We start from the raw sequence: 23,082 nt of genomic DNA, 5'->3' as shown, positions 1-23,082 counted from the left end.
GTCATCAACTTTCACCCTGGCAGTACAAATTTGTAACTCACGCAATTGAGCTGAACGCAATATACCTACGGCTTTGGTGTCTTTGATCCAACCTCAATGGCACCACCCCTATAGATGCAATGTTATCAGTAAAGGTTTCGCTATCTGAGAGCAAAGGATCAAATCACGACACCTTCTGCTTTAACTCAATCTTTTCCAATCAGATGCTTCAGGGTTCAAGCAAAGGCGTAATTTATCAAGCCGCTTTGACACCGGCCGAACGATCTAATATATCTTTAAGGAGGCGATGGGATGCATGCGTGTCTTATAGGAAGCGCAGTCAGGAAAACTGACAGTGACTGTGGGAGATGGTGACCCCCAAGTGCCTGTAAAGTAGCGCCGTCCGGCCCATCAGAGCCTGACGGAAAGAAAAAGACAATGAGAGTGGAAAGCAAGAGACCTGAATTTTCAAGCTCACTAAGCGAAACTTGAACATAGTGAAACTCACTGGATGAGGCTTATCATGCTTCAACACGCACTGCGTTCTTCGGTCACCAACACACCCTTCCTCTCTGCCGTGTGTCTGACTCGTCCTCCGACATATGCGACCCAGCTCTTAGTCGATGCAAAATTCTTGTTTAGAATGTCCACACTGCCATGGATATCCGCAACGAGCAGCCTAGCACTGGAGGGAACGGGCTCTCCAGTACTCCAGTCACGACATCTACATGCAGACTAGCTCTCTAAGCTGATGCGCGTCGTGACGACACGCTCTAAATTTTGATGCGCTCTATGTCCTTCCACTGTCAACCAACATCAACGGCATTGGATGTTGAAGCTGCGGCGAACTGCGCCGCACGTTCTCCTTCAATAGTGACCTATGATATGATATGAACAAGCGTGTGAGAAAGCATAGGGCGTAATCATGCCAAGAACATCACCTTAAGTGGCCTATCTATCATATGTGAGGATGGAACTGTCCATTCCGTGAAGCAATTCGCATGACTCCAATGCGCAAACTTCACTTGAGCTTTCACCTGAGCTCCATCTAGCTAGTCAGTATGCGCTTGGTAGTCAGCCGCCGTCCGCGGTGCACGGGGCTCGATTCCGGCAATATCCAACCGCGCGCTGTATAATGATCATTATGATACATCACAGGCAGTGCACGTGTGATGAAGGATTTTAAAATGAAATAAACCTTCCTTCTATAATTTGGTCTGCCCGAGCCCGGAAGCTAGATATTTTCGATTGCAGCTACAGGAGGAACGAGTGCAGCGCTGAATCCGAACGACCACAGTGCGTTGCACAAAAACCAGCTGGACGAAACTTATTTGTATGTGTTTGTGCCAGCTAAAAACCTTTGAATAATAATTAATCAGAATATCCTCTCATGATACTTCGAGGAGAGCGTCTAGATCCGCGTCGGAGGAGGCTCGAGCCTGAGGAGGGTTGGCTCGCGAGACTGAATTCAATCTTGGTAATGAGTACCTGATTTTGTCTTTCCTCTTCAAAGTCTCGCTTAAGCTTATCTCCGTCGGGTGACGATAATGGCTGTGGCTTTTTCTGTCACCAATAACACACATTTTCATCCGAATCTCGATGGCGCCGTAAAAATATTCACTTTCACCGCTGTCGGTCACATCTTCAAGCTCGTTCGGCCTTCAGCTTGGTGAGCACCCGTGTTCTCAATTTTTTTGTATCTGTGTTTATTCAAGCCCAGTAGACAATACATTATGGTTGTCCAATGGGGTTCGATGACGAAGCAAACTGGATAGCCAATTTTAGGGGTCTGGTCGTACACTGTCACCCTTCAGCCAATTACTGCAGTTACGTAAGCAACATGCATTCCTGGGACGTGCACTCTCACCGTCAATTTATTTCAAGACAACCTTCCCGTAAGGGTTTACAGTCACGACTTAGCCGAATAGCCGAGCTAGATGTGGTAGGTAGCGGTCAGTGCTACATTCTCATGTGCCCTAGAACGTTGGGAACGAGACTAGCACCTGACTGACATCTGTGCAGGGGTAGGTTACCCCTGCACAGATTTCTCTGTAGTCCGGATCATTGCGGCGTTGTTCCCGTTGTCATGCGTTCTTCCGCTCGACCGTTCTCGAGTCTCACGGTTTACAGATTTTGTCTGCAAAACAGCCGAGGTGAAGCTGTCTTGCGGTTTACAAATTCTGTCTGCAAAATATCCGAGGTCAAGCTGTCTTAGTTTTACAGACGAGCTTTTCCCGTAAATTCTTACTGGAAGTCAACCAATATTATTGGCCTGCGGTCTCGACCATTCAACCTTCACGACCTGACTGCAGCTCTGTTGTTCCGCCAACTCTAGGACCCGAATCTTCAGTGTTCACCTCTTCATTACAGATGGGCCATGTTCCTGCCTTACTACTAGTAAAATCATGGGTAGGTATTCTTTCTACAATCCTAGGATTTGGATGATATGTCTGACAGTTACTCAGGCCCCACTCAATATTCTGCCAGCGACTCGGACATCGCAAAAGTTTCGATATAATACTGGTATCACTTGCATGAAATGTTTGATCTAAGCATAATGCGGGTGCTGCAAAATACGTACATCGGACAAGGATTGTGCAGGCCTATCGGCAGACCGCTAGAATTGTACTCTCGTGAGGATTCGTCAGTTCAATCAAAAGTGGCATCAATTGCCCATGATGCAACCGACTCGTGCCATTACCCTTAGCTATCCCTAGTTGCGCGAGGCGTTGAACAAATTCAGCGCAAATTACTGTAAGAACCGAAAACTGAAAACTGAAAACCGGACTGGTGGTGTGGCAGTACTTCACTATCAGTATGGTGCGCGACCGTTCACTGTACACCAACGGTACATGCTCCAAGTTCTTTCATATTGTGTGCCTTCCGGGAGTTCACTAAAAGTCTGGCATTTATGATCTTGACCTTGGCTAATTTTTGAGACAGAGACAGAATCTACAACCATTTGACATGCGTTGACAACTACCTTCTAAATCCGGCTTGGGTACGAGGATGAGAGGAAAATTCGTGGAACTTCTCATTTTGTCGTCGTGACGTTGCTGATTTTAAACTGGAAGTTATTGGGTCAGTTGCTTGTAGACTAACTTAAGAATCGGGACTTCGCTGTTGCTTACCATACTACGTAGAACGATCAAGGACGATCCCTTGTGTATAACACTGAACATTGTGGAAGACTACCAACGTTTGGTGCCTCGGACGGACTTGTAAGAATGCAGCTGCAGGTACATAGGTGAAAACGGGAACTCAGGATACTTCATACAAGTACAGTTTATTGCAGGCACTCACGGGAAATCGATGAAAATCCTGTCCTTCGACGCCACAATCGATCTAGCTGGAATCCAGGGAAATTTCATTTGTATCGTCAGTAATGGTCAGGGCCAACCGGCGGATCAGCAATGTGACTCATCCCTGTTCCTTCAATCGAATAAGCTGCTCGTCGGCATGGTGTCACATGGCCAGAATAATGGGGCAGATTTGCGAGTTGCTATAGGGGAAAATCGATGGAAATTTCCAACAACAATGATATGGGCACCTCCGAATGCCTGGTCGCTGTTTGTAATAGAGAGTATGCTTCGTGAGAAAAGCACGACCAACCGACTCGTAACCAGTCTGACTGCGTCAATTTGAGATGGTGAGATTTTGAGTATACGCCAGGCCAGTCACGAGCCTATTTGTCTGCCAAAAACATCGTAATCTTCCTCTTTCCACGAGCAGACTGGTGCTGATTGCCCTTGACTGGTATGCAGGTTATGACTTGCAACATTTTTACTCTAATAAAGACGAAAGAGAAGTCCCACAGAGTTCATGATAACGCTGTACAAACAATTGGGGGTCCACTATAACCTAGCAGTTTGTCAGTGTCGTATATATGTGTTGTTGACGTATTGCGTACATGTACTTACTAAAACAAAGGGTCGATGCTCACTCCAGACATAACATAACATCAAGATTTTCGAGATTAGTTTTTAGACTGGTGAACAAGGTTAGGCCTGCCGGCACAGCTCGACCCTCATCCAATTATGTGAATTCAATTGAGATAATTGAATCTGGAGCACCTGCCCAGCCAGGGCCTTAGAATATAATCTTTTTTGAGAGGCAAAAATTAAAAGGTAGCGAGCGGACGAACGGAACCAGAGGCCTTTAGCACAGTGCCCCGAATGTGAAACTCGGCCTCGTCTGACCTTCGAACCATCCAAAAACACTCATGGCGGCTTTTCCTTTGCTCGTAAGACAACATTGCCAGTGGCCAAAAAGTTTCAGATGGTTCGAGGCCAGTCATGGTCCTATAACCTAGTCAGTTATAACCCGGGTGCCAACACTGGTCAAAGAAGGATTATAGTCAATAAAAAAGCTTAACATACATGAAACCCACGCTCGCTATCGAATGACAGGGCAGGACGCCATCATAATAACACCAGCATACACCAGTCAGCACGTCCGTGTCCAAGGGATAAGTCAAATGCCTAAACCATTAATACAGCATCCCCTCGTAGCGTGGAGTACGCAATACAATAAATAGGTATCATGTGCAGGGAATGCACTTACCACCGCCGTCGTCGATATGAATGCGCTTCTTCAACCTCCCGCCGGTTAAATACGTCCCCATACCCTTCATCAAGGCCCCCGTGCACAGTACTCGGTGTTTCGCTGCCTCTCATTTCACGTTGCTTGCGCTGAATCAACGCCAGCGCGCGCTCGCGTTCTGATGATTCACGCGCAAGGCGCATGGACGTAGCATCCGAGGGTGGGGGAGGAGGTTTCATCTTATCACTTGAATCAGGTGGGGTGCGGTGTTTGGGGCGCCGCCATGACGTCTGAGGGGCAGGGGAAGAATAGCTTGATGAAGAGCGTGATGCGAGCTGATGCGTGATGGCTGTGAGAGGGTCATTCCTCGTCTTTGAAGCAAGATCGCGCAATCTGGAATGCCAAAGGGAGGTCGTAAATTTAATGCTGGAGCAGTATGAGCTGCATACCTTAAGCGTTCGCTCTTCTCATCCTCTTGATGTTCCTTTTCCTTATCGCGCTCGCTGTACCACGGGTTGAGGTCCTTGGCACTTGGAGCCAGTGGTACACCTTTCTCAGTCTCCAGCTGTGTGGTTTTCTTCGTCGCCCGTACAGCAGTAATCGTTTCTTGCTAGCGCCATATAAGTGTATACGCACAAAACGATGAGAACCAACCAACCTGCTCTATATCCTCAAATAGATTGATATGGCCTTGGATCGAGTTGTTAGCAATGATGGAGGCCTTCGCATCATCTATGGCTTTCATATCATCCTCTTTCCTCTTCCCCTTTCCTTTCCCTTTCCCAAGCCCTGCGCGCTCTCGGAGGAGGTCCAATCGAGCCTCTGCATCAGCCAACACTATCCTTCCCTCAGCCTCGGCTTCCTTTTGCGCAGCTTCCTCTTCATCTTTCCGCACGCGCTCGATGTTGTCCCGGCGGTAGGGGTGGTATGATTTATGGTGAGCGATATTAAGTTTACCCATGTCGAACACGGATGGTACTATGTAGACCGACACGGAGGTACTGCGTGTAAGTGGTAGAGTGCAAGCTCGAAGCCGGCGGCGGCTTGATGAATGATTTTGTGGCTGTGCGGCTGATTAATCGACTGTACAAAGGTACTTGAATAATTAAATTCAAGGAACGACAACACCAATAAATGAGCACATAGGAACACGGTCTACAAGCGCACAAACTAATCATCACTGAACTTTCAAGTTCCTACACAAATGCCCCAGATGTGCACAGTTCCCTGATCACGCTCTCATCCATCCTCTTCTCCAAACATATCTCAAACGGAGCAGCATGTATATTCGCAGTATCCGAGAAAGCGAGCGTGTCGATCTTCGCTGCAGGATTCTCAGAAAGTCGGAAAGCCCAGAGAATAAGAGCCGTGTTGATGAAGAGAGACCGATTTGCAACATGTTGGCCGGGACACACACTGATGTTTTCAGGCGAGTCGTGAGAACGGGTCGAGAGATGAGCGATGAACGATGCCACTCACCGGCGGCCAAAACCATAAGCGAAGAATCGGAGATCATCGCGCACATGGCCAGTATCATCAATCCACCGTTGAGGGTTGAACTCGTGCGGTTCTGGGAAAACCTCAGGATCGTTTGCAATAGCCCTGAAAGACAAGCATTAGAGAAATGGTGAAAGGGCAAAAACAATTGCATACTGACCAATGGTTGCCAACAACAGTCGCGCCCTCAGGAATGATGTAGTTCTTCCAAATTATGTCCTTGGTCGCACGATGCGCGAAGCCTGTAGTGGAACGTCACCAATCATTATCGTGCCATCACAGCTCAAAGGAGACATACCTCCAAGGCTGACAGGTCTCCACCTGAGGCTCTCGAGCATGAACGCGGTAACCTGCGGCAGCATTTCCTGATCACTAAATGTCGGCACTAATTACGAAATGCCCCAGTCAATAGGCTCGTTGGACAATGAAGAGGTGTAACCCACGTCGAGAACACCCCACGACGTTATCAAGTTCCTCTTGTACGCGAGCCTGTGCATCCGTATGGATGGTAGCAGCCATCATCATAATCGTGATTGCAGACGCAGTCTATAGCAGCTGTCAAGATAGGACACGATACAATGTAAGAGCTTACTGTATCAGAACCGGCCCCAAACATTCCTCCTGCAACGTATGCCAGTTCCTTGTCTTCAAGCTGATACTGTTTCTGGTGTTCCAAAATGAACTTTGCAAAGGATGGCCTGGCAGTTCCCTCATCCTTCACAAGTGCTTGAGCGAGGACGTATGTCAGAAAAATAAAATCACGCACCATCTGTCTTCGCACCACGTCCAACTGTCCGTTAAATAGGGCAAGTTCTTCTTGGTGCCATGCCTTCAGCTGGCTCAGGTAACCTGGGACGAAACGCAGGATTGGATACGTGTCCACAAGGTATGTTCCCGGCTTCACAGCTCGACCAAATCGCGCAAGAGATTTATTGACGGAAATGACTTCAGGATCCATGTACGAAGTCGGGGTGGTTTTACCATAGGTGAAGGTCATGACCACGGAAGCTGCATAGCTAAAATGCACGAATCAATCCCCGTATTGTATAAGCGTGACCTTGTTTTCATACCGCATGGCATGCTTTTGGTGGTTCTTTGGGTCATTTAAAATGTCCAGGACCACATTCTTCGCATTCCTGATCTGAATGGGCTCATAGGTCTCCGCAACTTTGGGTTGCAAGCCTGCATGCAAGACCCTGTTTGATGTTTAATCTCAATCGCATGCCAGAGACTCGAAATGTGTACCTGCGCAGCCGGCGCAATCTCTCACCACTGCCCTCGAGGAGAATTCTCAATCCGTCAGATAAGGTCTCATGCGCTGCAATAGAACGTGGGCGGTCGGCGAGAGATGCTCCCTCTTTTTCCATGATATCCACCGCAGCCTATGACGAGACACGCTTTGCGTCTGTCCAGATGATGAATTACTGGATACTTACCTGGTGACGACCTATAATCACGAAAATTCTAGGGCCCTGTTTGAGTGTAAACACAGGTCCGTATTTTTCTGTCCATTTTGCGAATTGAAACGGCGCACTGCGGGAGGAGTTGGAGATTATATCGATGTCTCTTGACAGGGACGTACTATGACTTTGGCAGCGTATTTCCTAAAAGCCAACGTCCAGGAGGTCCAGGCGGTAAAGGCAATTGCCTCACGGCCTGATACCGCCGTTTCACAATCCATGCGCTGGCTAAGACGATAAGAGTGCATGCAATGATAAGAGCCATTGAGTCGGTCGGGCTTGCTGATAGTAACACCACACCCGGCGCCTTTGCGACAGGTCAAGTACTCCAGAACAAGGCGGTCACTTGCCGAACTAGCTGCAATTAGGCTGAGATTACAGTTAATGACAACACTGACTTACAAACAACTTTATCTGTTAATACCTGCACAGATCAATTAGGCTGTGTGAGTCAGGTATCTTCCTTCCACGTACAAGGCAGTTGCGCTAGTACTAATAGTAGCCCTCAAGAGAACCTTATGTGATCACATGGTAAGTCACGGTTGTAGCCTTGGACGCAAGTACCGAGATATTCCGACTCCCTTGGATTGTGGCCCCATGTCGTTCTCGCTGACCCATTGGACTGCTCGACGGGCTTAGACAGGGCCATCGAATGTTGGGCCCACCAATCATGATATTAGAAGGAACGACTTCAACGTCTATATCGATCTGCCTAGGGGAGACTAATCATGGAGGTTGAGCGACAGCGGGTGATCATTCTAAAAATAAAGTGCTGTTACTAAAATAACGTTTTTTTATCACCGTGACACCCACAAAAGTCGGCAGTCACGCAAATGTCGGTTTCAAGGTCAACTCGGCGGTCAGGTACTTATGTAAGAGCGCAAAGTTTGTTAATAGGAGCAATTGGATGTCGAATAATCAAATATTTGTGCCGACCGATGAGCATGGTATGTATTATGTTTTACAAATGATGACAGTAGTAGTACTTGCGCGTGTATATGTGTAATTAATCTGACGCCTAACATGATACATATGTAAATGTGACTAGTTATCGTGAATTGCATATCGTTCGGCTGGATACCCGCAGCCAGTGAGGTATCCGAATACAAGGGTAGCATAAAATCGTGTCATAAGTGTGATGGAGACTGAAGCAATTACCACCGCGCAGCCTTGAGGCTTCTAAGTTCCCTCTGAACGTCTCTGATATCAGATCGATTCCACTCGCCAACCCAATCGCTGTTTGCCTGCGAGATAACTTCAGGCCCCGGAGCGATAGGTGTATTGTGTGGGCTCGCAAGGTTGATGGACATACTGCGTCGCTCCCTGTTGGGCACGTTTTCTTGAGAACATGATTGAGAACGCGGCCCTTGTGCTGTAACTAGTTCAGGAGGCACGTTCTCTCCTAGATGCCGTGCAAGTTTTGCCATCCGCTTTCTCCGCATGTCTGCCGCGTCAAAACTTGGCGTGCGAGGCGTAGGGGGGAAGTAAGCGGAGGTTGCGCGAGCTGAGGAAGGTGTGGGCGGCAGCGAGGTACAGCGTTCGTGGGTGGGCGTGACAGGAACTGCATTCATGCGAAGGTACAATGGTCTGGGTTTATCTGCTGACCTTCTGCCGCGCGCGGGCAGGCCAGGCGGTGTTACTGATAGGGACTCTGTGCTTCGCATGCTCGAAGGTAGCGAGACTAGTGAGGCGGACGGGGAGTGGAAAGATGCCGTCGACACTGAGCTAAGTGATGTCACAGAGGGGGAGTAATGCGTGAATATGGAACCCTGGCGCTTTAGTGCTTTGCCCGTGACTGATTTTTTGTTACCCCCAATGGGGAGTTGTGTGATGGGGACGTCTGCCTCGAGAAGGTAGGGTGTGGTGCCCATGACTGCCTCTAATTTGCGCGCCGAACGTATGAGACGCAAGCGCTGCTGGGAGTCCAGCGTGTTTGTAGTAGGTGGGGGACATGGATATGTGATCATCGAGATCGCGGTAGAGGACATTGCGCAGCAGGAGATTAAAGAGAGGATAGGTCTTAAGTGAGCGACTTGGGCGCACGCGGTAACCAAGGAAGCAATGAAATTCAGGAAGTCGAACGAAAAGAGTACAAGAATGACAAAGTACACAGTACTTGTTCAGGTTGATCTTGAAGGAAGTTGGGCACGAAGGAAGCGAAAACGGGCCCGGGATGGTCGTTGATATAAGCCAAAAAAAAACAATGGAAATGAGGAATCTCGTTACCTCCACTCGAACAATGCACTACGCGCCGCCAGCATGAGGCATGGGATATAACGAAACAAGAACAAAAAGAATGGCTTCCACGACTCATGCTTCAACTATTGTTCCGTATTAGGTGACTGACATAAGCAGCGATTACAACACATTCCTCTTTAGGTGACCGCACAAAACACAACATAAACATTCAGATATCGATATCAAAGCCTTCCTCCCATCCCGACACCACAGTACTCTTCGCAATACGGCTCAGGTCATTGCGGTCCAATCCTATATCCTTCACTAGGTCCCCCAAATCTTCTATATTCGTCGTCAGTTCGAGTCGGTCCCAAATATGCGGACCCTTCGTCCCAATATCAAGGATTTCTGCCCTTCGCTTCAAAAATGACCTCAGATCATCAGGAATCCAAGTGGAAATATACTGGTGAGTAAGCGCAGGGGCCGGGATCCTCTCATTAGTATCGTCGGCATTGGTACTCTCGGGATAGCGATTGAGTGCATGCAGGAAATACAGGCTCGAATCAGTGAGAATGAGTCATCGAAGCTGCAAGCATGACTGCAACATGCGGCGAGCCAGGAAAACGCGAGCCTCAAAATATGATAAAGCACGGTTGCGTTGCAGGAAACAGTCGCTAAACATAGGTAGTACTTGGAAATGTTCAAGCTCGAGTGTTTTGAGTTTTTCGAGCAGTGGGGTCCATCCATCAACCAAATTTTCGAGAAGGAACGTAGAAGAGAAGTAGTTAAATGGTTGAAGGCCAATGCAAGTATGGAGGATCGGATCGTCCAAGTTGAATGGGCGTGGGAAGGACTGGGGCCAGCGCTCAATGAGAATGGACAAGGATTTTTGTCGGATAACTTGAGGTGCTTCAGCGCAGGTACGAGGAACTCAATCATAAAAAAGCAAGGTTCATACTGGGATAGATAACCGATCATAGGATGTGCGAGCCTCGGGAGGGTCGTTGGCAATGTGTCTATGGGCAGCATCCCAAACTGCTGAATGCCTCCTTGGATCTCGAACTTTTCCAGAATGTCCCTGTTCATCGTAAGGATGTGCTTGAGCTTATACATCGAAGGTCGGTCACGCAAGCTCATGAATTTAATTAATTGACAAGGATGTCAACCGCGTTAAAGACCACTTGGTCTCAGTGGTCTTTAACGCGGTTGACATCCTTGAACAGTTTCGGCCACTGGCCGAAACTATGGCTCAGCAGAGTCACGACCCGGAGGCGACTGACTTCTTTTACCAAGGATTTTTCTGTGTAGATTTCTCTGAAGAAAAACAACGCAGAATAATCTTTGGTAACAGTAGAACTTGAAGTCAAGAATACAGGAGTTGCGAAGTTTCGAGAGGGACTTGAGAACCTCGAAAGAAGGGAGAGTGGTTAGAAGAAAAAACTTGGTCGACAGACAGACTTAAATACTGTTCAAGGGGGTCACAGTTCAACTTGTCCACAGTCCACCGTGACAGTCTAGTACGGTCTATTGTCCACATCGACAAAGGCCAGAGGTGAGTACCTGAGCCATCGTGAGGACAATTGTGCATGCTTTGTTGCACGCTTGTGGATTTGCGTTGATATGGTAACATACTGCCCATTGTTCAAGCGGATGCAAACAGATTAGTACGGATAAGAGCGCGGCAGAGTACAGCATCCACAACTTGCACGCGCATTATGTGCATCAAAGCGTCTCCCGCCACACGAGTTGCAGAAACATATATCATTGTGTTCGATCGTCCAGGAACGATATGCCAGTAATCCTGGACAAATTCATGTTGTTATGAGACTTTGACGGAGAAGGATGCTTACTTGAACTTAACAAAAACTGAAAGTGTCATGGCAATGAACGCCGTGACCCATTGTCCAATCGAATTGAAGTAGATTGTTCCATCGCCACTCGCCCGCGAAGCATAGGAGGCCGCAGTGAAATCAGAACACATGACTCCCAGACCACAATTTTGCCCTAACCTGCGACGCTGCACCACACCATGCTTGATAGCTGTTCACCAGATTGATTCGCTCAACGTGTCGTCAACTTTTCGAAACGGCAATAATACAGGAAGAACAGGCATACAATCCGTCCATACAAATTCATCATACCAATTTGAGATAGGATGGTTTTTCACTGTCATCGCAAGTATACGCTGTATCTTCTGTTTCATCAACACTAAGGCGACTACCGACCGTGATAGATTGAACGGTCCGAATGGGATGCCCCACCCCATTGTCGGGATCAAAACATTCTCGTTGGAGTCCCTCGTCTTGCGACGAGCGAAAGTGCAGCTTTGGGAGGTAGACGCTGTGTCTGGTATGGTATTTGGAAGAAACGATACTGTCTCTGTCGGCCTTTAGGTAGTGTCGCGCGTTCAGGAGTGCGATGAACGAGTTGACATATACTTAACATGACGTCACTGATCAGTACAATCCTTGGGTAATGCTTTGGCTGTACTTACATTTAGCCACTAAACATTCAATACCGAGAAAAACGTAATTCTTGGGCATCACTGCGCACTGTAAGTAACTCTCAGAGACGAGAAAGACAGCACAATAATGGGAACTTCACTGTTATGATGGCTACTATCGAACATACGCTGCACGAAATATGAGTGAAGTACAGGGTAGTCTGAAAGATGAAACACCTCGTCAAACAGCCGGTATCAATGATGAAACCCATGAGTTTTATTATAGAGGAATCGGTACTAAGATACTGCGTTAATATATCAGATCCCGGCAGAAATCAGACTGGTTCTTACCTAGAGAACCCTGTACGGGAGGTAGCGAGGAGATAACATAACGATGATGCATTAAGGACATCACCGCAACTAATGGCGGCTAAGGCCATATATGTCGACCACTCGACTCCAACCAAGTCAGAGAACGAATGGCACTGGAATCTACTGGCAATTAGCACTTCATGAAGTGAGGGAGCACACTGTTCCACTCACAGTGCCCAAAGAAGGGCTGTCGGTTGGCATTAATAACAACAATGAGCCAACGAGAATAGTTTTAAACTCTCACGGATGGAAACACCTGAAGGGGAGTGTTTCACGATCGAATAATGTTTCGGGGTGATAAACTCACTCGAATCTAGAACCACGAATATGCCCTAATGGTGTAACCTAATAAAATTTCAAGGCCAAAATGTGCATGTTTTTGGAAAACTCACCGCTGTGATAGGGAGAACTCTTGATCGGCCCTTGCTGACTAGGTCCATACGTTATTTGTCCATTCCATAGATAAGAAAATAAATACCTATCCATATTCGATGAATATACAGTCTACGAAACAAAGGACATTACATTGTATGTGAAACTTCACATCAAACTTACAATTGTACTCCATGGATGATGGGGACCTGTGTAGCGCATATTTAAGCGGAGCGCAGAGCTTAGGAAACACAACCTACGTCGCATACTATCTGAAGCTGCACGAACCTATCAATATGAATATGATAGCACATGCTACATAGAGAAACTCACTTTGAAACTCCATACAATTCTTGTGAGCGCACCAATGTCCGCGAAGTGATTCACTAAATAATAATAGATACAATGGACGATGAAGACCAGATGCAGAGCATCAAGTATCCTGTCAAAGTTCAGTTAATTTTGATGCGCTTGACGAGATAAACTCGAAGGGATATGTACCAAAGCACGATGACCTATCGCCGTAGCGTGAAGAACAGAACTGGGAAGAAGGCAGCATGGACGCACGACTAGCTTATAGAATGTTGTCCCTGTGCCCCTATGCGTCTGGAAGTAGATGAAAGCCTGAACATTGGTTAGACCAAAGAGGCTGATAAGACAAGCGGTGGCGTCAGCTTTGTCTGGATAGTGAGAAAAGAATTGAAACTAATTGCTCACATTCCCGCAACAATAGCCCCAATGAAAAGCGCCCCATACGTGTTTCCGAGGTCAACTTGTGGGAAGAGGCCCTGCGTTGAGGAAGACATTTTTGACCGTCAGAACCAATTTCACTAGCAACGCCAAAGGAACACAAGAGTTTCGACGTACTACATAAATCATTTATCCCCGCAGCTACTCAGGGAATGATTCGGAGACTCACATGATGCATCAATACAAATTTTAGATCTTCCTACCCAAAGAATCGGCACTCGTGACACTCTCGTATGTAAAGAATGACGAATCAAAGCTTCTATAGCTAGCGCCACGACAAACGGGACATGATAAGATTCTGCATTGAGGCGTGTGTTCCTCGTGTGATGATGGTATGCATGTAACTCATGTTGCAGAACCTACCGCTACATTTGGATCACTGGCACTGCCACAAGGCTTGCAAAGTTTGAAGTTTGCGCCTGCCAGATATTTATAACTGGAGCCCCGGATTTTTCCGCGACATCAATGAACCATCCGAGTAACGCCCATCCACATCCAACTTTGTGCATGAGCCCTATCTTACATCACGGAACGGTTCCGCGGAAGCCATTCGCGCGATAGCAGTCGTTCGGATTCAGAACTCGTTTCTCCTGCGGCTGCAACCGAAAATATCTAGCTTCCGGGCAGACCAATCAATTTATAGAAGGAAGTTTGTTATTCCTTTCATTTTAGAATCCTTCATCACACTGCGCGTGATGTATCATTATACAGCCATTGAGTCTAGCCCTGTGGGGCGTGCACCTCGGTTGCCCGGATTCGGATTGGTGATACGATGACCTATATAACGATATACATGAAACTGGCGAAGATGCACACGCCTTCGCACATCTCCCAGGTTGTAGACTCGCCATGGCTGGTATCCCCCCGGATACGGGCGCTTTAATGTCAGCAGTGCTAGAAGGGATTTTATATGGTGAGCATCGCAATAGGTTTATCCGTTCCTTGTCTACCAAGCTAGATCACTTCTCCAGGCTTTTCAGTCCTCATGTTTATGGGTACCATATGGGCCTTGACCTACAAGAGTCGCATGCAGGACATTAATCGCCCAATCGCTATGGTGGCTATCCTGCTGTTGTTAGTAAGCACCGTGGTTAGTTTCAGGTTTCTTGTATAGTGTGATGCCATTCCCTGACATTCGACATTTCTTAAGCACATGATCGTGACCATTATTCGCGTCGAAAACGGATTTGTGAAGTATCGTGATACTTGGCCAGGTGGGCCAGCGGCGTTCTTCGCAGACATCACCGAAGAAACATATGTTATCAAACACGCATTATACATATTCCAAACTGTAGTTGCTGATGGGGTGATGGTGGGTTCATATTTCTTATGACAGCTCAAGACCACCTGAGAATCGCCTTGTCTGGTAAAAGGTTTATCGCTGCTATGTTGTATGGCAATCCATCCGCGTTATCATCTTACCAAGCATGCTGTGGTGTGGCATCGTAGGTTCGGTGGCAATAATATCCAGGAAGTCGTGTGATCTGACATTGCCTTGTAGTGACTGGCATTCATGCAGTCTACAGTGTTTCGCAAGCCAGTTCTAACCCCGGAGACGTCTTCGCTTCACAACTTACAAAGTGGATCACGGCATTCTTTGCTTCAACTATCACAACTAATTTGTTGTGTTCAGGTAAGCACGTTTCCACCAGCACGACGTCGAGGCCTGAAGGTATCTAGGATTACTGGCGTATCGCATCTGGATGACCGAACGCGCTGTCTCCCGAGTGCGTGCTACGAGTGGCACCATGATGCCAATAGTGCGCATACTTGTGGATGCCGCTGTTTTATACTCCATAGTGCTTTTTAGCCTACTAATTTGTTTCCTCTCCGGGAACAACGGAGAGGGAGTTTTGACGGACCTGGTAACTCCGCCGTTTACACCTCCCATGGACAAGTACTGATATCTGATTAACTAGGTTATGCCCGTCATATCGATTGCCTTCTACATGGTGCTTATTCGCATCACATTCAATAGAAAAAAGCACAGTCACATCTCGAAGGCCGTCTTTTCGACTCCTAGAGGGACTACAGGCTCTGGTGACACGGAACAGGGAATCTTGCAGCAATATCCTATGAAACCCTTGCAGGTGAATGTGCCCAAATTTACGCACGAAGACAGTCCGTTAGCGTACAGAGTGGACAATGAAGACCAGCTATCGCCATGCAAGGTGGAGTCTCTTTGAAAGGACATTCATGCAGTGACACGGAGATAATGATAGTTGCACTGCGGACAATGGATGACTGCCGAACGCGCACCGACTGGCTAGGTGGAGCTCAGGTGAAGGCTCAAGTGGAGTTCGCACATGGGATTCATGCGAATCACTTCGCGGAACGAAGAGTTCCATCCTTACATATGGTAGATAGGCCACCTCACCTCGCCATACTTTCTTGCAACACTTGTTGATATTATATCATAGGTGTTGAAGGAGAATTCTCCGTGTGGTGCAGTTCGCCGCAGCTTACTCTCCAATGTCGTGACAACGAAGATTGCGCACACGTGGCATATTGCGAGTATTCGTTTGGCAGCGCAGCGTTTCGTCAACTTGAATCCATCAGTCGGAAAGCTCAGCGCTATTTTGATTTACCTACACACTTGCAGCATTTACATTAACGTGGTCTACTCAATGAGCTGACGAGGTGAGTAATACATCAGTAGCGCAGTTAGCCAATGAAAATAGTTTATTGTTTATCGATGACAAATACGACTGCTGTAGCTGCTACTATCTTGGCCATGTCACGTAGTCGCCCTCGATTACTAGACCAAGTTGACTAGACACCTCCTTCAGCTTCGCCAATTTGCGTTTTTCGATGTTCACCCTGTGAAGGACGTCCATGACCTTGCTAGCTCACCCGAGATTTTCAAAAGCGCCTCAGAAATCTCAGCTGTCGTCTCCTCCAGCGCTGGGCTGCCCGTTACGGATAGTGTACACATTCTAAACAAGGATTTTGTATCAACTACGAGCTGGGTCACACACGCTGGATGGCGAGTCACGCACCCGGCGGAGAGGTGCGTTGGTGAATATTGGGGAGGAGGACGCAGTGCGAGGCAGCTTGTTGAAGATTTAGGATCTTGGGAAGACGGACAAGAGAACCAAGCCTGGGTGTTATCGAAACCTGCCAAGGTTCAGCCTAGTAATAAGCCTCATCCAGTGAGTGGTTCGCCGAACCATAGAGTTCTCCTGAACGATGTGACACTGATCTCTGTCTCTGACAGGCAAAGACTCTACTTGTCGCCGACTTTGAGACCACTTCAAGTACGTGCATTCGTCTAGCAAAAGAACCTGATATTGACCAAGCCTTGCGTATTTATCAGCCAGCATGACAGTAAGTTTCGAACCGTCCACTGCTCCAACTGAGTTTCTCAACTTCGCAGTGGTCATTGGTAGAACTTGCGCGCAATCCAGACATGCAGACGAAGCTTCGCAACGAGTGTCTAGAGTTCGGGGCAACCCCAACATATGACGATCTCACGAATAAGCTTCCCTACCTGGACGCTATAGTCAATGAAGTTCTTCGCCCGCACGCACCAGCCAAGGAAATTCCACGATCAGTGCGTAATACGTATCCGACAGAAATTCCACACACTCACTTGAGCTAACTATGACAGGCTATGCAAGATGGCGTGATCCCGCTCAGCCAGCCCTTGCGCACGGCTAACGGAAATTATACCGACAGTGTATACATACCAAAGGGGACAGTGGTTGTAATCCCGCTCGTCGCACTCAATTGCTCAGTTAGCTTGTGGGGGCCTGACGCAAAGGCGTTCAAACCTTCCCGATGGCTCGAAGAGGATATGGGCACGCACGGTAAAGAAGCACTGCATGGCTATCGTCATCTAATGACATTCGGTGATGGCGCGCGGATCTGCCTAGGGAAGGTATTTGTGTTGACAGAGGTCAAGGTACGCAGCGGGGCAAGAGTTATTGTCTGATTCATTTTGACCGGGCTTGGTCTCGTCCTAGGCCGTACTGTTCGTCCTTGTGCGAAACTTTGTGTTTGAGATGGAAAGCCCTGGGATGAAGATGGTGGAGAGTTTTGGGCCTATAGCAAGATCGGGGGTGGCTGGGAGTGCTGATCCTGAACGTGTGCCCCTCCGGGTGCGCCGCTATGAGGTTTGATTGATCATTGCGGTCTGCGGTTATGTACCATTAAATTGTCAATCTTGGGATATGTTTATATACATAGGCTGGGGGAATATTGATTTTTGCTCATTTTCAGGTGCGCCGATGAACTTCGGGGGCTGATGGGCTTGTGTCATGAACGTTTTGCGTTTCGGTCACGAGACTGGATGTCACGATGTACGCAACGCTTGCTCATTAGCGCTCAGGCCCATCAGCAAAATCACTGATTTATCCTTTTCGATCGGTCACCGTTGCGAATTACATAGGGTCAGTAGTGACAGTCATAGGTTTTCGGCAGTTGGCGATGTACGCGGGCGATGTCATTCACTGGCTGTATAAGTATACTGTTACTACCCGGTCATGATCCTGATTCAAAACCATGGGTATCTCACAAAGCAGGGACATTTGGCTTGCCTTTAATGACCTCTGCCTCGCAGTGCCCCTATCAGGCTCAACGGCAGGTGTCTCAGTTCTAATACTGGCGTCCCTCTATCTCCTGCAAGTCTATCATCGAAGACAACGAACGACATGCCTACGAGGGCCTCAGAGCCCAAGTTGGATGTGGGGCTTCTCCAAGATATTGCTAGATCCTGCTGTCGCTACTGAACTGTATGAACGTTGGGCCGATGAGTACGGTCCAGTATACAAAATCCCCCTCGTCCTGGGAGAGTCCAAGGTCATACTATGGGACCCCAAAGCCATCGCTCATTTCTTTGCAAAAGACACTTGGTTGTATAATCAAACTCCATTCAACAAGATCGCCGGTCAACTAACTGTATGTCCCTTTACCTCATTGTACAGCTATATGGTAATGATGCGCCTCTGCGACTGACAGGTTGGACGAGGAGTTCTGTGGGCCGATGGTGAAGGTCACAAAAGGTCGGAATTGTGATCCTCAAGTCGTGCAGAGCTAAATCCATGCCATTCTATGTCATTCATCAGGCAGCGCAAGGCTCTCAACCCTGCCTTTAGCGCAGCTGCCATCCGCAACTTGACGTCTGTTTTCCAAGATTCCGCTCACAAGGTCAGTCACTAATTATTCGCCCGTAACTGTACTCAAAATAGGTCACAGGCAGTGATCGCTTGGGAAGCTGAGATAGCATCGAACCAAGGAACTCAAAACGCTGTGATTAATGTTCAACAATGGTATTTATGTCCTTCCCCAAAGTTTCCTACCCGCGTGCTCAGACATATATTATGCAGGATGAATCACATCTCATCTCGTATGTATATCCTTTCCTCTCAACCAGGCTGTTATCTCATCCAACACCCACCACGTAGACTCGATAGTGTGGGCATAGCTGTTCTATCCCATGACTTCGGCGCACTCAACGGAAATCACTCCGAGGCCGCAGACGTCCTGAACGCGTTTGGTTTGTCTGGAAACGCTGCCCACAGCTTGGTCATTCTCGCACAAAATTTTCCTTCTATCCTGAAGCTACCATTGCCTCGTACACAGTTCGCCCAGAAACTGAGCCTGATCGTTGGCAAAATATGCGAGGAGATGCTTTTGCGGTCGCGCAAGGAAATAGAGACTGGTGGCGCTACGCAGGGGGATAAATCATGTTTGGGTTTGCTCCGTGAGTCTGCCCTTCGCTTCCAAAATTGAAACACCACAATTGTTGTGTAGTGAAAGCGGAGGACGCGGCATTGACACATCAAGAAGTATTAGACCAAGTAAGCGAATCATAGAGCTCTCCTGAACGATGCGACACTGATCTCTGACTCTGCCAGGCAAAGACTCTACTTGTCGCCGGCTTTGAGACCACTTCAAGTAACGTGCATGCATATTTGCAAAAGAACCTCTTACTGACCATGCCTTGCATATTCATAAATTATTAGTCAGCATGACAGTAAGTTTCGAATCGTCCACTGCTCCAACTGGGTTTCTCAACTTCACAGTGGGCTTTGGTGGAACTTGCGCAGAATCCAGATATGCAGACGAAGCTTCGCGACGAGTGTCTAGAGTTCGGGGCAACCCCAACATATGACGATCTCGCGGGTAAGCTTCCCTACCTGGACGCTATAGTCAATGAAGTTCTTCGCTTCCACGCACCAGTAAAGGAAATCCCAGCATCAGTGTGTATCCGGCAGAAATTCCACACAACTTACTCGAACTGACTATGATAGGCTATCCAAGAAGACGTGATTCCGCTCAGCAAGCCCTTGCGCACGGCTGACGGAAATTATACCGACAGTGTATGCATCCCAAAGGGAACAGTGGTCATGATCCCGCCCGTCGCACTCAATTGCTCGGTTGGCATGTGGGGGCCTGATGCAAAGGCGTTCAAACCTTCCCGATGGCTCGAAGAGGACATGGGCACGCACGGTAAAGAAGCACTGCATGGCTATCGTCATCTAATGACATTCGGCGATGGCGCGCGGATCTGCCTAGGGAAGGTATTTGCGTTGACAGAGTTCAAGGTACGCAGCGGGGCAAGAGTTGTTGTCTGATTCATTTTGACCGAGTTTGGTCTCGTCCTAGGCCGTGCTGTTCATCCTTGTGCGAAACTTTTTGTTTGAGATGGAAAGCCCTGGGATGAAGATGGTGGAGAGCTTTGGGCCTATAGCAAGACCGGGGGTGGCTGGGAGTGCTGATCCTGAACGTGTGCCCCTTCGGGTGCGCCGCTATGAAGTTTGATTGTTGTCTGAGATATGTAATACCACTGTAAGAAAACTGTTCATTATGTACCATCAAGCCATCAATCTTGGGATATGTTTATATACATAGGCTGGAGTGGTTTTGTTTTCGCGCATTTTCAGGTGCGCCGAAGACATATTAATTGCGTCGATGAAGGAGCGACACAAGACAGATGTCAGCGATCTGACGAGATGATTCAGATGAATGAACCAAGGATCAGGTGTTCACGGCTGAATGGTGCTGTGTATCCCGCAATTGGACTATCGCATGATGAATTGCCTCCATAGGCTCTGTAAGATGTTGATACAACTCAATGACATCCGCTTTACGGGTTTCAAGCGTGTTTTTGACGTCTTCGTGAAATATAGAGCCAGAATAGATGAGAAATGACGGTAACACGAGCACTAGAAGGCGAACAACATGAACATCAGCGAGGAAGGATGTCACACACCGAGGATAGATATGAACGCGTCTCAATTGAAGCTCCTTCATGTTCTTCAGAGGAGACATACCGCTGGTGATATGCTCCAGCTGGTCTGAGAATGCTTTGAGAAAGCCAGCCTTATTCTTTTCTCGGTACAGCCGGACAATAAAAGCTTCAAGGGAGAGGGCAGTGACCCTGGTTGATGCATTAATTCATCACCGAGCACAATGTAGAAGAGCACGCACGCACTTTTCAGCATGTAAAATAATTATGCCCGTTATGAGCTCTGTTGGAATGTCTGATTGCAGCATGTCAACGATAAGAATACGGGAGGTGACAGAAATGAAGCCGCCGTTCTTATAGAGGTCCTGTCTGCGAGCGTCGTATCAATATGTTGCGAGAACAGCACGAACAGTTGTTAGTAGTTCATAGTTCTCAAACTAATTGGTTTTAACGATAGGCATCGATAACTTACCTATCCCGCTTTCCCATCTCATAACCCACAATTCGCAATCCAGGCCGCCTGCACCCCATGATACCAAGTTCATCACCTATGGCAGTTTCCTCTTCCGGTGAGGCGTTCAAGAGTAGAATAAGACTTTGCTTTGAGTCGTATATTTGCATGAGCATGCATATGACACGACGAAGACCAAGCCCACGGGCAAGAATGAGTAAGTCTGAAGTAGCAGGGTCATAAATCTCCTCAAGGATTGATTTGTGGAACGGCAGGAGTATCGTCATTGCAACAATTTGAGTAGTCTTGGAATTGAACGATTGCGTGCGGTACTAATCCGGACGTGATAGCTGAGCCAGGATACCGGGGAACCATGCTAGTGATTGGAACTTTTGAAGTTCGTGTCGGTACCCTCCCAAGTACTACGCCTGCACGTGATCATGATTGCATTGCACGTGATGCAAACCCCTCGCATGGTTTAACTTTGAAATTTGAACTTTGAACTTTGCCGGCACCGTGGACCGTTCAGTAAATTCAAGAATTCTACTTGCAGGAACAAGTACAAAACTGGGTTACATCATTTTCTCATAGCGAGGATTTTTGCAGCACGCTTCGGTCCAGTCATGAGCTGATACTTTCAGCTAGTGCGATGTAATCCTGATGTTGTGCGCATGGACATGGCACACGACAGCTCATAAATGATGAATCCTGCGGGCAGTGTTGATTATTGTACACGTGTTATTTGGTGCTGATATGCGTGCCGCATTTTCCATTTTAGAAACTCTGACATGGCCAGGAGGGCATGTGCTAGAATAGTGCGCAACTGTATCCCAAGCTAGACCCTCCGCTAGCGGAGTCATCTGTGGATGTCCACTGTTCACGGAATGTACCGCAGCCATGTGATGATACTTTCATTTGTTCTATTGGTGTACTTAAAAGGTATGTGACATACACTGGCAAGCGCCCTTCGAATATTTGTGGACCCAAGGATCGGAGCTCTGCCACATTATGTGACTATAAATCCCATGTTGGTGGCGTTTCTCTTTCCACATCTTTCTTTCCATCTCTCCCTCCACTCACACCTAATTTTTAATGATCATGGCCAATAACATGACTGCACTCGATGATTATAATCGACGAGGCGACATTGATATGGCTAACCGTCTGAACTCTCCATACCTTTTTCTGGACGCTATCTATGACATCACGGCGATCACTAGCCGTTCAGAAGACTGCCAATTACAACGCAACGGGCGAAAGGTAAGCTTGTCTTTTTTAATATTCTTTTACAGTCAACTAACGATGATATTTCCTTGCAGATCATCGCACTGACTGAGGTAAAGTATAGTTTTCATTGTAGCAAGTCATTGCAATAACGCTTTCATCGCCCAAGGTCGCACGTTCCACTCCGAATCGCATGGTAGTGAAATTACACCTGTTCGTCGTTTCTTCAGAGACATTACTGCCGTACAAGAAGGCGTACTTCAAGTTGCTGCTTGTAATCAAAAGCCGCAAGCGCGCTTTCCCCTCGGATACCATAATGGACGGTAAGTATTGGTCTTTTTTTGTTGGATTTATTTTTCACCATCCGTACAGAACGAATTACCCGGCTCTTGTTTCCCCTACATACCAATTTCGATGTACGCTTCGTGAAGCAATCGACAACATAGGCCAAGATACACTGGAAATTCAGAATGATGCGTGCTCAGACGAGTACGATACCCTGTCGAAACAGTCAGTTGAGACACGGTAATAGAAGAATCACATTACAATATTTAGAGCTATCTAATGAGTACCTTGACAGGATGACTGAGGCCTGTGGAGCCAACACCTGGCCAGTGGTGAG

At 47.6% G+C, this 23,082-nt stretch overlaps 9 protein-coding genes across 9 annotated transcripts; 4 read left to right on the top strand and 5 right to left on the bottom strand.

The window, feature by feature from the left end:
- Window positions 1-4,538: 4,538 nt before the first annotated feature.
- On the bottom strand, window positions 4,539-5,482 carry DEU56DRAFT_736675 (uncharacterized protein; the record flags this gene model as incomplete). The annotated part of the gene is made up of 3 exons (XM_041348527.1): window positions 4,539-4,914; window positions 4,971-5,131; window positions 5,180-5,482. 3 exons carry the CDS (start codon window positions 5,480-5,482, stop codon window positions 4,539-4,541), a joined length of 840 nt encoding a protein of 279 aa, XP_041208555.1.
- A 235-nt stretch (window positions 5,483-5,717) lies between these two features.
- Window positions 5,718-7,743, bottom strand: DEU56DRAFT_736685 (cytochrome P450; the record flags this gene model as incomplete). Its single annotated transcript, XM_041348528.1, has 11 exons — window positions 5,718-5,937; window positions 6,001-6,123; window positions 6,179-6,260; window positions 6,317-6,403; window positions 6,462-6,564; window positions 6,611-6,733; window positions 6,785-7,034; window positions 7,089-7,214; window positions 7,264-7,400; window positions 7,455-7,551; window positions 7,601-7,743. 11 exons carry the CDS (start codon window positions 7,741-7,743, stop codon window positions 5,718-5,720), a joined length of 1,491 nt encoding a protein of 496 aa, XP_041208554.1.
- A 630-nt stretch (window positions 7,744-8,373) lies between these two features.
- Window positions 8,374-9,766, bottom strand: DEU56DRAFT_803139 (uncharacterized protein). Its single transcript, XM_041353207.1, has one exon. The coding sequence runs from the start codon at window positions 9,464-9,466 to the stop codon at window positions 8,633-8,635; it is 834 nt and encodes a 277-aa protein (XP_041208553.1). The 5' UTR covers window positions 9,467-9,766; the 3' UTR covers window positions 8,374-8,632.
- Window positions 9,767-11,724: 1,958 nt separating this feature from the next.
- Window positions 11,725-13,985, bottom strand: DEU56DRAFT_803120 (uncharacterized protein). Its single transcript, XM_041353206.1, has 16 exons — window positions 13,763-13,985; window positions 13,561-13,709; window positions 13,411-13,492; window positions 13,345-13,358; window positions 13,177-13,285; window positions 13,104-13,121; window positions 13,027-13,052; window positions 12,950-12,975; window positions 12,864-12,901; window positions 12,716-12,803; window positions 12,643-12,658; window positions 12,451-12,591; window positions 12,337-12,396; window positions 12,261-12,288; window positions 12,151-12,208; window positions 11,725-12,093 (listed from the first exon to the last, which is right to left on the bottom strand). The coding sequence occupies exons 2-16, from the start codon at window positions 13,647-13,649 to the stop codon at window positions 11,792-11,794; spliced, it is 1,095 nt and encodes a 364-aa protein (XP_041208552.1). The 5' UTR covers window positions 13,650-13,709; window positions 13,763-13,985; the 3' UTR covers window positions 11,725-11,791.
- Window positions 13,986-14,298: 313 nt separating this feature from the next.
- DEU56DRAFT_343655 (uncharacterized protein) lies at window positions 14,299-16,230 on the top strand. Its single transcript, XM_041345765.1, has 7 exons — window positions 14,299-14,506; window positions 14,565-14,683; window positions 14,744-14,905; window positions 14,967-15,042; window positions 15,095-15,226; window positions 15,274-15,458; window positions 15,513-16,230. The coding sequence occupies exons 1-7, from the start codon at window positions 14,443-14,445 to the stop codon at window positions 15,777-15,779; spliced, it is 1,005 nt and encodes a 334-aa protein (XP_041208551.1). The 5' UTR covers window positions 14,299-14,442; the 3' UTR covers window positions 15,780-16,230.
- A 424-nt stretch (window positions 16,231-16,654) lies between these two features.
- Window positions 16,655-17,809, top strand: DEU56DRAFT_803104 (cytochrome P450). The gene is made up of 5 exons (XM_041353205.1): window positions 16,655-16,850; window positions 16,910-16,920; window positions 16,970-17,146; window positions 17,204-17,497; window positions 17,559-17,809. The coding sequence occupies exons 2-5, from the start codon at window positions 16,915-16,917 to the stop codon at window positions 17,712-17,714; spliced, it is 633 nt and encodes a 210-aa protein (XP_041208550.1). The 5' UTR covers window positions 16,655-16,850; window positions 16,910-16,914; the 3' UTR covers window positions 17,715-17,809.
- A 287-nt stretch (window positions 17,810-18,096) lies between these two features.
- DEU56DRAFT_980616 (cytochrome P450) lies at window positions 18,097-20,430 on the top strand (the record flags this gene model as incomplete). The annotated part of the gene is made up of 12 exons (XM_041359791.1): window positions 18,097-18,492; window positions 18,553-18,596; window positions 18,660-18,741; window positions 18,790-18,863; window positions 18,921-18,935; window positions 18,999-19,297; window positions 19,348-19,394; window positions 19,452-19,491; window positions 19,560-19,570; window positions 19,620-19,796; window positions 19,848-20,141; window positions 20,203-20,430. The coding sequence occupies 12 exons, from the start codon at window positions 18,097-18,099 to the stop codon at window positions 20,356-20,358; spliced, it is 1,635 nt and encodes a 544-aa protein (XP_041208549.1). The 3' UTR covers window positions 20,359-20,430.
- A 144-nt stretch (window positions 20,431-20,574) lies between these two features.
- Window positions 20,575-21,620, bottom strand: DEU56DRAFT_887059 (DNA repair protein rad16; the record flags this gene model as incomplete). The annotated part of the gene is made up of 3 exons (XM_041356217.1): window positions 21,258-21,620; window positions 21,032-21,154; window positions 20,575-20,977 (listed from the first exon to the last, which is right to left on the bottom strand). Exons 1-3 carry the CDS (start codon window positions 21,521-21,523, stop codon window positions 20,575-20,577), a joined length of 792 nt encoding a protein of 263 aa, XP_041208548.1. The 5' UTR covers window positions 21,524-21,620.
- A 714-nt stretch (window positions 21,621-22,334) lies between these two features.
- Window positions 22,335-22,906, top strand: DEU56DRAFT_912565 (uncharacterized protein; the record flags this gene model as incomplete). Its single annotated transcript, XM_041357416.1, has 4 exons — window positions 22,335-22,496; window positions 22,556-22,573; window positions 22,630-22,783; window positions 22,833-22,906. 4 exons carry the CDS (start codon window positions 22,335-22,337, stop codon window positions 22,904-22,906), a joined length of 408 nt encoding a protein of 135 aa, XP_041208547.1.
- Between the last annotated feature and the right edge of the window lie 176 nt (window positions 22,907-23,082).

This window comes from Suillus clintonianus (assembly GCF_016758775.1).
Source record: "Suillus clintonianus strain FC179 chromosome Unknown DEU56scaffold_34, whole genome shotgun sequence".
In the NCBI taxonomy this organism is placed as follows: Eukaryota; Fungi; Basidiomycota; class Agaricomycetes; order Boletales; family Suillaceae; genus Suillus; species Suillus clintonianus.
This window is presented reverse-complemented; position numbering and strand designations above follow the sequence as displayed.